The 12,500-nt window shown below is 45.5% G+C and overlaps 1 protein-coding gene across 1 annotated transcript in view; it reads right to left on the bottom strand.

Moving 5' to 3' along the window:
• The window catches only part of PBX3 (PBX homeobox 3), a 155,098-nt gene that overhangs the window by 6,542 nt on the left and 136,056 nt on the right, over positions 1-12,500 (bottom strand). The window contains exon 5 of the mRNA XM_026657361.1: positions 760-925. Coding sequence (XP_026513146.1) covers positions 760-925 — 166 coding nt within the window. The remainder of the gene's footprint in view (positions 1-759; positions 926-12,500) is intronic.

The following is a 12,500-nucleotide window of genomic DNA, read 5'->3' as shown; positions in this document are numbered from 1 at the left end:
GTATTTTAATGTCTGATTTTGTAAGCAAGTAGTTTTTAAGTGAGGTGAAACTTGGGGGGTACGCAAGACAAATCAGAGCCCTGAAAGGGGTACAGTCGTCTGGAGAGGTTGAGAACGACTGCTCTACAATATGCAGACAACACATTAGTAAGAAATTTCTAAAAGACTGTAAATGATCAGGTGATAATGGAACCCTAAAACAAACGTCTACCTCAGATATATGTTTTATATACACTATTAATTCATTTCAAGCAGCCCAGCATTTAAAGTCCAATTAGTGTACAGCAGAATGTAAATATTCCCCTCTACACCATTTCATTCGTCACTCAACATTTCAAGCCTTCAACACTGTGTTGAACAGCCATGGAACTCTGCCTGACTTCTTCTTTAACTGGGGGAGAAAACACTGCTGAAACAGCTACAGGAAAAGGAAACTGCCAAAAAGCTGACACTGGCAGTGACACGTTCATTTTGTGGATTAAAACTGGGGTTCTCAAAAGTGCTCAGCATTAGCCTGACTCCATTCCCACTGAAGTCAACTGGCATTCTACCACTGAAGTTAATGGGGTGGTTAAACCAACACCCAACATTTCTTAGAAATCCCACTCTACATTCTTACATGATGCCATGGCTAAGTCTGGCTGAGGAATACTGCAACATTCTGAACCAAACCAAATTCACTGCAAATCCTTCCCACTTGGCTTTTCAGGATGTTTTCATTTACTGGGCTGGGTGAATGAAAAGGCTCCTGGTACGTACCAGAGTTTGGTGTGGTGGGGGAGTTTGTCTGGTTATTCTGGACAGCTGCTGCCACGGCATGTGCTGCAGTCACAGCTGTTTTTGCAGCATAAAGATTGGCTTCTTCCTGAAACTTCCCTATATTCTTCTTGTACCTGATTCTCTTATTGCCAAACCAGTTGGATACCTATTGGTTGGGAGGAGAAAAAGGGAAAAACAGTCAAGCCTCTGATAGCGTTCGGCAGGAAGAGGTGTGATCGCTTCCAAATGTCAAGTTTGGGTCCATCAAATACACAATCCCCAGCCTTCAATCGAATATCCGCTGGGTACTTAGACTAACTAAGCAATAATCAAGGATCAGTTGAATAGTATTATAGATATGAGCATGACATGGTTCAGTTTGTCTCTTGGCAAAACTAATACACAAGGGGTTACTCTTATGACAACATGCATCTTGGAGTTTGCTGTGCAGTTAGCATGGTTTTGCCTACTGTTAATAACAAGGCATTTGTCAAGCAAATGAACACTAGAACCACTGACGGGAGGTAAAGGTAACATTTGATTAAGTGAAAGACAGAAAGAGCTGGAAACGAATGTAATTGTTCTTTATTTTTGGGCTGGAACAACCTTGGCAGCCCTACAGTTGGAGTCGTGTTTGGTCTGCTGAAAATGAAAGGAACAATATAAATCAATAATGGATGAAAAGTTGCTTTGTCATCTCCCTTTGAAGATACTGCATGGATGCCAAGATGGCTGATAAGGCTCTAACTATTAACCCATGCAAAGGTCATGGCTGGAGCAGCTTAAACAAAGCCACTGAGAAATCATACAAACATTTCTAATTTCAGCCTTTAGAATAAAGTTCTTAATTAATAATCACAGTTCATTACATATGCGGCATACAGTGCCATCAAGAAAATGCCTTGTTCCATGAACAAAGCTATTTGCACTGTATTCGTGCCGACACTCTGCAATGTAATTCTAAAAGGAAACGGGTCCCTAACAATGGAAATCTGAAGTTTACAAGATTGTATGGCAGTAGCTGACGTGAACACTGCCATGTTCACTTAGAACATTCAACTTCTGGACTTCACCCCCTTGTACTCATAGGGCTCGCTGCATGTCCTTTGTTTAGTTATGAAAAGATTAGTGCAACTTCATAGTCACAGATAAACAACAGTTATCACTGTCTGATGATTTTAAAACATATTCAAAAACTAAATTTCACAGATGATCATTACTTTCTGACACTAGTGCCTAGAGGTCTGGAACAAAATCAGGGCCCCATTGTCCTGCACTTTGTACAAACTCATAGTAAGAGACAGCCCCTGCCCCAAGAGCTTATGCTCCAAACAGACAAGACAGGCAAAGGGTGTGAGTATTTATTACTATTGCCCCCATTGTACAGATGGGAACTGAGGCACAGAGAAATTTTCCCCCCAGGTCACCCTGGCAGTCTGTGGCAAGCAGGGAATTGAATTAGGGTCTCTTGAGACCTAGTCTGCTACTTTAAGCACAAGCCCAAACTCCCGCCCTTCCCTTGGAGGGAAAGCCAGACTATCAATAGCATGTGGAAATTTCACTCCTGGTCTTTGTCCACATCTAAGCCCCATCGGTAGTGACTGCAAGTCTGACTGCTATTTGGAGGCCTATGCACAACAGAAAGATACTCAAAATCCAACCAGCTGAATTCACAGTCACCGGCACTCTCGTAAAGGGAGAGATTCCCTACCCAGGGAATAAGAATTTTTGTCCTATTAACGATGACTTTCAGAAAACAACAGTTACCGATAAACAGAAATCTACCAATTTTCCATTTTTGGCCAAGGCTGAGTCTGTTTTAGAAGAAGGTCTTTTCAGAGCAAACCCTGTAAGGACGGGGATGGAGTTACGTGACAAACACAGGGCCTCGTGGGTCACGAAGGCTTGTTTGGTGGTCTCTGCTGTGTCCCTAGATGCATGCCTTCTCCTGCCTGCCTTTCCATGAATCATACGGGCTGCAGGCAGGTCTGTTTTTTATTTCCATTTGCTTGCTAGGGGCCCACAGTCCAACAGAGTCCAACACCCACTGAAATCAACGTGAGTCTTTTAACTGACATCAACGGATCTTGGAGCAGTGCCTTAAACTTCTAACTCCTGTTTCCATGATACCAGATATGGAGTCATGACCATCAGCTGATGCTGCGCTTGGTTTCATTTGTTTGTTTTGAAATGACCATGTGGAACATCCCTTGACACAGAGGAAGTAACACCCTTCTGTACAGACACAGGAACCCTGCACAGCTCCTTCCCTCTCATAAAAAGAAACAGAAATCACCAGGAATTGTACTTCTGCCTTGCACGCTGTAGGATATGGATACAAGTGACTACAGCTCTCGAATGCTATTCCATTTAAAAGGACAACACATGGAACAAGCAGAACACAGCTGTAGTGTATAGCTTGATAAGGCAACCTGGTTATAGGGAGGAGATTTTAAAAATGCCAAAATTATATACCATACCGCGGGAATTTCAGATAATTAATGAAAAGCCTCCAGCTTTAAATGTAATAAGGAAAGTGTGCCTTATACTTTCTTTTCCCTGGACAATACTCCATTGTATTCTATATATTGCACTTAATATTACCTTGTCAGTCAGGGAAGCAATAATACATTAATGAAACCCAGCAAATAATTATTGTAGACAATCAGATTACAGCTTTATTAACAGTTTCATAATTGAGGAATCTCTGTACATCAACGATATTGTCCGAGGATGTGTAAGAACCCTCTGTTTATGCCCACCTCTGGACCAATCAAACAACAGCCATCACTAATAAAGGTTTATTTAATTCTCACAGTAAAATTTTAATATCACCAGCAGCCTGGGGAAGCCTCAGCGAGTGGATTTGCTTGACATCAGATCGTTTCCATTCTGCTAGTCCCAATACTTCTTAATCTTTAATATCAAGGCAATTAAAATTAATGGCCACTCATCCAAAGCCACTGTGGGCAGTGTTTCCTTGACATCAATTGTTTGATGGGATTACCTAGAGGTTAAACTAACAAGCAAGGTTTAATTGGAAGCAATGAAAGGAGCAGTGATCATACGTTATGTTTAACCTGCATACCACATCTAAATGAATATCTAAAAAAATGTTAAACTATTTCTCAAATTAAAATCTGCGCTCAACACTTGGGTTAGGGTTTCACCGGTCACCTCCGGAAAAGTCTGTTTCTGACACTAAAATCAGAATTCATGTATATATCTCGCCAAGCCCACCCACGGATTGTTTTAGAAAATCCTTCATCCAATAGATTTGCAGTTGAGCTGTAGTGGAGTCAGGCGCTTGCAGTCTAGAGACGCTACTAAACCAAGGTCTTGGATCCACACATGGACAAACGGACATGTGGACAGAACAAGGGCGGGTCCAGGGGGGTGAGCAAGTGAATACGAGTAGGCACGTCAGCTCTGAGCGTGGAGATAATTGGGCCCTGCTCCCACTTGCCTCCAGCTGCTGTGCTTTCATCGTTTCCAGGCAGGCCCTTGGTGGTGGCGGATGCTGCACAGGCTCGGAGGGCCGTACAGGCCAGGGCTCTCTCTTAGCCAGGCTTTCGGCTGGCTTCCTGGTGCTCGTGTTTGTCTGGGTCAGCTGTGTTATTCCCAGGGCTCACTTGGGACTTGAGCACCTGCAGCTCCCGCCGGAATCAGGGTTTGACTCTTCTCCCTCCAGCTCAGTGACTATCTGCCTCCCACCCCAGGGGAAAGCACACGTGGCACGTAGGCTGCACCCCTGCGCGGGGTCCCTCCTGGCTGCAGCTTTTCCTAGCGCACCTGGGCTGCTTTCCAGCTCCCGCTGGAGCAGGGTCTGGATTTAGGAGAGGTTGGAAAACCCTGACCTGCAGCTGAACCCTTGGAGGCTGGTAGTAGGAGCAGCAGAGACCCGGCGGGTGATCCCTGGAAGCAGAACTCCAGCACTGACCGAGCGAGCCCCCAATGGCAGCATCAGTTGTCCACCGCACGCTGCATAGTCAGGCCTGGCAGCAAGCTGGGGCTGCAGCACACCCCAGCGTGGGAGCTGCTGTGACTCCACCTGGGGAGCCCCACACCAGGCTCTCACTGGAACCGGGTGGTCAGGGGGTGGCGGGAGGCCTCTTTCAGAACAGGGGGTTTGGGAGTTCACATCTCGCAGAGCTATAGTTTCAGGCAGTCTTCAGACTCAGGCAGACGTCTGCATCAGTTACGCTTGGTTTGTGTTTTCAAGCTTTTCTTTACAAACATGACGGCTAGAGCCTCACTTCATTTCGTTACATGGCATCTGAGATTCTGACATAATCACTTGACTCCTGGAGCTGGGGCCCTACTCGTGGGCACAGAGTGGCTGTGCCTTAATACGGCCCTGACCGCAGTCTCATGCTCCCTGTCTCAGCCTATTTGGAGGAGGGGGAGGCACTTTCAAAGCAGCAGGCACCTGCTACAGGAAACATTCATTCAAAGTTTGCTTGAAAGGCCTGACAGTGACTCATGGACAAACATGTCAGTGGATATTAGGAACAGAGGAAAGTTTGATCACTTTGGATCTGTGCTGTGGTATCCAGGAATCACTGACCCAGGGAGGAGAATCCTATGACATGTATGAAATTGTTTCCAATGAGTGAATAAAGGTTTTCCTATCCAGTGAGACCATTAAAAATTCCCATTCGCTGCTCCACGTAACACAAATGGCTTCCTTATCTCCCTGCACTCAGAACAGCGGATACTCCAGTGCCACGCGGGGGTGTCTGTCCATACAGGTGGGCACCCAGTGCTGGAGGTGCCCGTGATGCGGGGAGATCAGTAAACATTTCAGTTTAAGATGAGAGAACCTTTCGGCTGAGCAGGTGGGTGCATGAAGTACTCCACAGCTTGGCCTGAAATCAGGAGTTTCCATATTGCAACCCTCTGTGCTCTTCTGGAAGGGGGTATATTTTAGACTTCGTTTATGACACTGCTAAGACGTTCCTGGTCGCCAGAATTACTCTCTTCACCCTCTTTTAATGTCCACCTCAGAGCAGTGGGCTCGCACAGGAACAGTGGCTCCATGCAATGAGCTCCCCATGAAGGTCAGCAGGGATCTATACCATTCGAAGCTCTATGCCTCACCCCTGCTACGAGCGGCAGTAACTGTTACACAGCAGCATGACGGCTTCGGTTACCAGCTCAAGTCTTGGCAGGATGGGCCCTGGGACAGGCCCAGGTACAGGCAGTATTTAATGGTACAGGGTAGAGATCAGGAGAGTTGCAGAAGCAGGGCTAGCCCATAGAAAGCCACCACTGATCACAGGCTGGTCAACACCGTCCTCTGTTCCCCCTCCACAGGGGACAATGTTGGGGGGGCTGTAGACCTGCCCTCCCCTCCATGCCTGGTAAAATTGTGTGGCTGGCCAGATTGCGCACCAGACTGGGAGCCAGGAGACCTGCATTCTAGTTTTGCCTGTGCCACCGGCCTGCTGCGTGACTGTGGGCAGGTCATTTCCCCTCTCCGTGCCTCAGTTTCACCATCTCAAAAATGGGGATAATGGCGCCGGACTCCTCTGAAATCTGCAGATGCAGGGCTAGATGATATTATTAGAGAATGAAGTAATCACGAAGAAACACCAAGCTCCGAAGCAGAGGATGCGCTTCTCAAATGGTGAGCTCTCGAGCACCTGGCTGAGGGCCAGCAGAGAAGTGGTACAAACAAAAAACAAATGTTCTCAGGCTGGGGTGCCAGGGTGGCTAGTGAAGCAGCAGGTTGGGAAACCTAGCACCTCCTGGCTCTCCAGACTTTGCAGTTTCCCAAACTGTTGCAAGTTGTCTCAAACATAAGCTACTTAGCAGCACATTTTTCATTAAAACAAACTCTCTCTTCACATAAAAAAAAAACAATGAACATCTTTCTCCTCCTGATCACGGAAGGCCAATTAATTAATTGGGCTTAATTGTATATTACATTTCAAACAATACTGTTGCACTTATTTATCATGTTAATTACAATGTTAAATAAAAAAGACAATAAATTATTACTTAAATCATCAAGATGCATAACTGCAGGGTTTGGTACGGCGTGGGCCTGCCTTGCTTCCCTGCACATGCTATTTCCACAGGACAGGTCAGCGTTTGTTCTGTGAAAGACGCAGCTGACAGTGAAGTGTCATTACTGAAATTAGTAAACTGAACATTTATGCACCACAAAGCACAAAATATTTTCCATTGTGTTTCCACGTGCTTATTGGCAGTGCACACTTCATGTACTGTGCCTAATTAAATGTAACGGATTATGAAATTTTGAAATTATATGTGGAGTATTTATGGTGCATGTTGCATGGTTAATAGTTTCATATTTCTACCTCTAGAAACTCTTTTTTCATATTCACCTTTTTTATTTACATTTATTTGCATCCAATTTGAAGGCAGGGATAAGAGCCCATAAATCCCTGGCTCTTAATTTGTAATGTGTTTGCAAAAAATAAAATAAATAAAAATCTTTTTAAACAGAATGCAAAAGCTGGCTTTCAATTCCTTTGTATTTACATTGATTCAGTTTTTATTTTAAATATACATTCTTGTCAAGCATATTTTTCTTTTGTTTGAAGCAATAAAATCTTTTACTGCCATAATCCACTGACCTGCTTTCACCAACGACTATGCCCTTTCTACAGTGTGTCTGATAGACTGATTGGTGTTCATGACACCTGAAAGAGGCTCATCTGAAAAGTATAGAACATCAGCTTTGCAGCCAGCGTAGGTAAAGAACAGATGATCGTTTATCTCCCCCCAACATATGCTGATCAGATAGTTCTAAATTACAGCTGACGAGATTCTCTGCTAAGGACACTTTTTTCTAAATTACCTTTCCCACCCTCTTGAACTATGAACACTAACACCTAATACAATTTCATTTTTGTATTTATGTATTTCTTGAAAAACTTGTTCTACATATTATTTTATACACTGATATCAAACCTGAAATCATTTATCTCCCATCTGCACCTAAATGTATCTGGGAGCCTAATCCACTGTTTTTGCAGCCAGGGCCGGCTCCAGGGTTTTTGCCGCCCCAAGCGGCAGAAGAAGAAGAAAAAAAATAAGCCGCGATCGTGATCGGTGGCAGCTCTACCGTGCCGCTTTCTTCTTCGGTGGCAATTCCTTCCCTCCGAGAGGGACCAAGGGACCTGCCGCCGAAGAGCCCGACCTGCCGCCCCTTCCCCTTGGCCGCCCCAAGCATCTGCTTGCTGAGCTGGTGCCTGGAGCCGGCCCTGTTTGCAGCTCAGGGAAGCTCCACCAGTCGCATGATTTACAGCGAGCAGTGTAGTCTGGGGAGTTACTTGCTGAAAGGGGCAGCGTCGAACTCTGAATTAAATGTTTAAGTGAGAAAATGTTCCTTCCTCTCCCGGACCCTGGAACCCGCCCACGGCATTCCCGAGGAAGAGTTACAGGGACTGGCAGTGGGCGAGGTTACAAGCAGTGGCTGAACCTGGCTGGGTAAAATCAAAGCTGATTTCTAACATGTATTTTTCATTCCCCCCTCCCCCCGCCCTGCACTTCCTGGGCACAGGCAGTACTGGGAGTGGGAGCACTGGTCTCTTGGTACCCCTCTAATGACCAGACTCAGGGGTGCTCAGCAGGTTTGCAGCAAAAGCCCTGTGACATTTCCAGCTTGTCTGCAGACTCAAGAGGTCTGGATTAGCATCCAAACCAAACTTCTGACTCTCATGAGATTCACTCTCCCATTACTTGAAAATAGCTCCTCTCTCAGCTGCTGGAAAAAACCAAGGGACTCTTCCTGCAATGTGGCATTTGCTTTTCATTTAAGGGGACACAGATTCCTGGTCAAGGGAAGACCTCTGGTCCCCACAGGCCTGTGATCTTTATGTTTATCTCAACCCAATCTCCAGTTATTTCAACTCCCCTCTTCCCATAAAATGGTCAGGAGACCTCTCAGACCCATTCAGTCACTTCCTTTGATGCCATTGCTTACCCGGGGGTGTGCTACTCCTTCCAGTTTGCTAAATGGATTGCCAAGTTTACCCTGGATTTCTGGATGCATCCTCTGGCTTTTGCTGTCTTCCACGAGAGCAGTGTCTCCCTCTCTACTTCAGGGTCCCTTTTCATATCCCAGTGAAAATAAACCCAACCTGGGCAGACTTTCAACACTGATTAAACCTGCCGCCCCGTCTGTGGCCCTATGCTGCACCCTGCTTATGGCAATAATATCTGCCAACCAGGGCTGCCCAGAGGGTGGGCAAGTGGGGCAATTTGCCCCAGGCCCCCACGAGAATATAGTATTCTATAGTATGGCAACTTTTTTTTAATGGAAGGGGCCCCCGAAATTGCTTTGCCCCAGGCCCCCTGAATCCTCTGGGCGGCCCTGCTGCCAACAGAAATATTCCCCCAAGTGGAGGGCTCACTCAGGTGAGGTCCAGCCAGATCTTGTGCTCCCAATCATAGTCATTTCCTCTGCCGATGCAGACCAGTATCTCATTGGCCATTGTTACTAAAGCCACACCCTATGCAGACGGCTTCAGGGATGGTCTCTCACCCATTCTATAGTCCCTGTCTGTTCACTGTCCCGAATGACGGGTCCTTGGAGTTGCGTTCTCTCTATTTGGGTTTATTCTCTGCAGGCCACTGGTTTTACATTTCCTCATTAAACTCCGTTTTCCACATCTGAGCTAAATCATCCCCTACAAAAAAATCCCACTCCCAGAAACTGATTAACTCTTTATCGGGAGCATAACCGCTATCACTGAAACACAGAGACACTATTTCTATAGGTTTCAGTGGTGGCCGTGTTAGTCTGAATAAATGGACACAAATCTGACATCAGGAATCATAACATTCAAAAACCAGTAGGAGAACACTTCAATCTCTCTGGTCACTCAATAACAGACCTAAAAGTGGCCATTCTTCAACAAAAAACCTTCAGAAACAGACTCAAATGTGAAGCTGCAGAACTGGAATTAATTTGCAAACTGGATACCATCAGATTAGGCCTGAATAAAGACTGGGAGTGGTTGGATCATTACAAAACCTAAACTTAATTTCCCCAATACTAATTTCTCCCTACTGTTACTCACACCTTCTTGTCAACTGTCTGTAATGGGCCACTCTCTTACCACTTCAAAAGTTATTTTTCCTCCCTTGGTATCCTGCTGTTAATTGATTTAGACTGACCTCACACTTGGTAAAGCACCCCCATCCTTTCATGTATTTATACCTGTTCCTGTATTTTTCACTCCATGCATCTGATGAAGTGGGTTCTAGCCCACGACAGCTTATGCCTAAATAAATGTGTTAATCTCTAAGGTGCCACAAGGTGCCTCGTTTTTTTTACTATTTCTACAGGTCTCCATTCCCACCCGCCGTCCTGCCCTGCTGGGAGCCGCCATTGCAGGACCCCACATGGAAAGATCCTGCTGATTCTACGGAACCGGAAGCGTAGCTACAATAGTGGCGTCCGTGCTTTCTAATGACACCTTCTGCACCTCTGTTTTTGTTTCATCCTAAGCCTTTGATCTCTTGCATCTGATATTCTAATCTGACCCACCCATAACTTCACAGAAGAGAGGCCCCATAGTACCCGATCCAGTGTATCACGAACATTCCTCCAGTTAGAAAAACTACCATTTACACAACATATTATGAACCATTTTAATGTACTTCTAATCCCAGTGTTAACCCTTTCCTTGCTGCTCTAGCTCCCAAACCAAAACCCGCTGTAGTCACTAGGGGACCTTCAATTGACTTCAGTGAGCTTTGGATCAGGCCCCGAGTGAATTATCTTTCATATGCAATCCTACCAAATGCCTTTGAAAATCTAAGGATACAACATCCACCACATCTTCCTTTTCACTCGGGCATTAGATCTGCAAAGAGCTCAGGAACGTTAGACACACACACACCCCAATCCCAGTATTGCAAGTTTTCAAATGAAAAACTTCCACTGTTGGGAGCATTTTCCTCCCCATTTATGCTAAACTCAGCAGGCTCTAACTGCTGACCGGGGCCCCAATCCTGAAACTACTGAAGGCGAAGGCAAAGCTCCCATGGACTTCTCAAAACTCAGCTCTATTAAAACAGCCTTACAGAAGACACCAAATGGGCCAAGACACAAGCTATGCTCAAATCCAGCCAGGCTTCCTAACGGGTTAGAGGAGCAACTTGATGCCTGCTAGTATCCAACATCCAGTAGACAGACCTAGCTTCAGGTTCTAGGCTCCCATTGCCACCGCATTTGGGGGGCTACGTATCTGTTTTTATATTTCAGTTTGCACTGGATTCTGTTCAATCTTATCAGAAGCCCTTTTCCGATTAAAAACAAGAAAAAGCAAAGCAATCAAGTCTATGAACACAGAACCAGGCAGTGAACGGCTTCCCAAGCTCCTCATTTCCTTTCGGTTTGGGACAAGAGCATTCCCTAGCCCTAGCCCTTCATCCGCCACAGGGGTGTCCAGTCTTCTCAAACCCACTTCCCTTGTTCTGGGCACGTTAACTCCTCCTCCGCCATACGCAGTTCTCCAGCCTTGCCTGGACACATCCTAGCTCTTTAACAAATCTGCCACGCTCTGCACCCCAATGTCTGTCACTATTTCTATTCTGCCAACGGAGCTGAAGAAACCCTGATGGTTAGCAGAAATAGTCTCTGAAACTTGATAATCAATAGCCAGCGCTCCTCTGACTACCCGTTTCGCTGGCTTCTGCTTATGTTAATAGATTTTTAAAACTGACTCTTACTTACAAAGTCTAATTAGTTTCTATCAATGGCACTAGCCTATGCTGCCTTCGGAGCCAGAAGGCCTGAGACTAGTAGCAAACTTTCAGACTCCAAACCAAGTGGAGTGCAAACTCCACGTGCCCTGCAGCATTTAGTTTGTCCAGTGGAGCCAAGGCAACAGGCTCCAGTGGAGCTCTGCAGAGCGATGCTAAGATCAGCAATTAGCCATTCAGTATTTTGATGCCAGGAAATAACCAAGGGGCAAATCCCAGTCCTGTGCTACGCCTGAGCGAATGGGTTTGGTGTTGGGGGTCGCACACGGAGGAAACACACCCCAGGCATGTCCCTTGCCGTCACACAGCAGAACCTCGCCGGTTTAGAAGCATGCAGGGCTCTCGGCAGCTGTACAGGGTCAGAGAACAAGGACGGGGAAATGAGAACCTGAAGAGTCTTTCTGCAGACACCGGCAGGGTAAAGTTTTCCTTAATTTAGAAAGTTTTCAGAGCAAAATGGGGACAAAGACAAAGGCTAGTAATGTGGTTTTCTGAGTCTTGGATTTCTTCTGGTGTATCCAATGTCAACTAAGAATTACTACACATTATAGAGTGGGGTGGGTTTTTTAGACTAGGTTCCTACTTAAATCTACCATAAAGCACCTGAAAATGCCACAGTTTCACTGGAGACCTGTAAACTAAATCTCAAATCGTGTCTTAATTATAAAGCTAAAGGTTGATCCAGAGGTTATGTCGCTAATAATGCCAATTCCAGAGCCTGCAATCATTAATACTTAACACATTAACCTCAGGCATTGCTCCTTTAAATTTATAATGACTTGAAATATTGATAAGCAAAGCTGATTGGAACTAGAGGGAGTTGGCATCTCAGCCTTCAGTAGTAAGAGACAGACTTGCTGTAAAATTTAGAAACTATTGTTTCCACTTACTTTCCTGAGAGCCAAGTCCCAACTTTTCCCAAAATACAGGGGCCAGCCTTGCTGAGAGGATTCTGGCGCTCTGCCAAATGTACATGCCATAAAAACAAAGTATTA

This window comes from Terrapene carolina, unplaced genomic scaffold (genome assembly GCF_002925995.2).
Source record: "Terrapene carolina triunguis isolate 2854851 unplaced genomic scaffold, T_m_triunguis-2.0 Scaffold238, whole genome shotgun sequence".
In the NCBI taxonomy this organism is placed as follows: domain Eukaryota; kingdom Metazoa; phylum Chordata; order Testudines; family Emydidae; genus Terrapene; species Terrapene triunguis.
The sequence above is the reverse complement of the archived record's forward strand: the minus strand, read 5'-3'. Positions and strand labels throughout refer to the sequence as shown.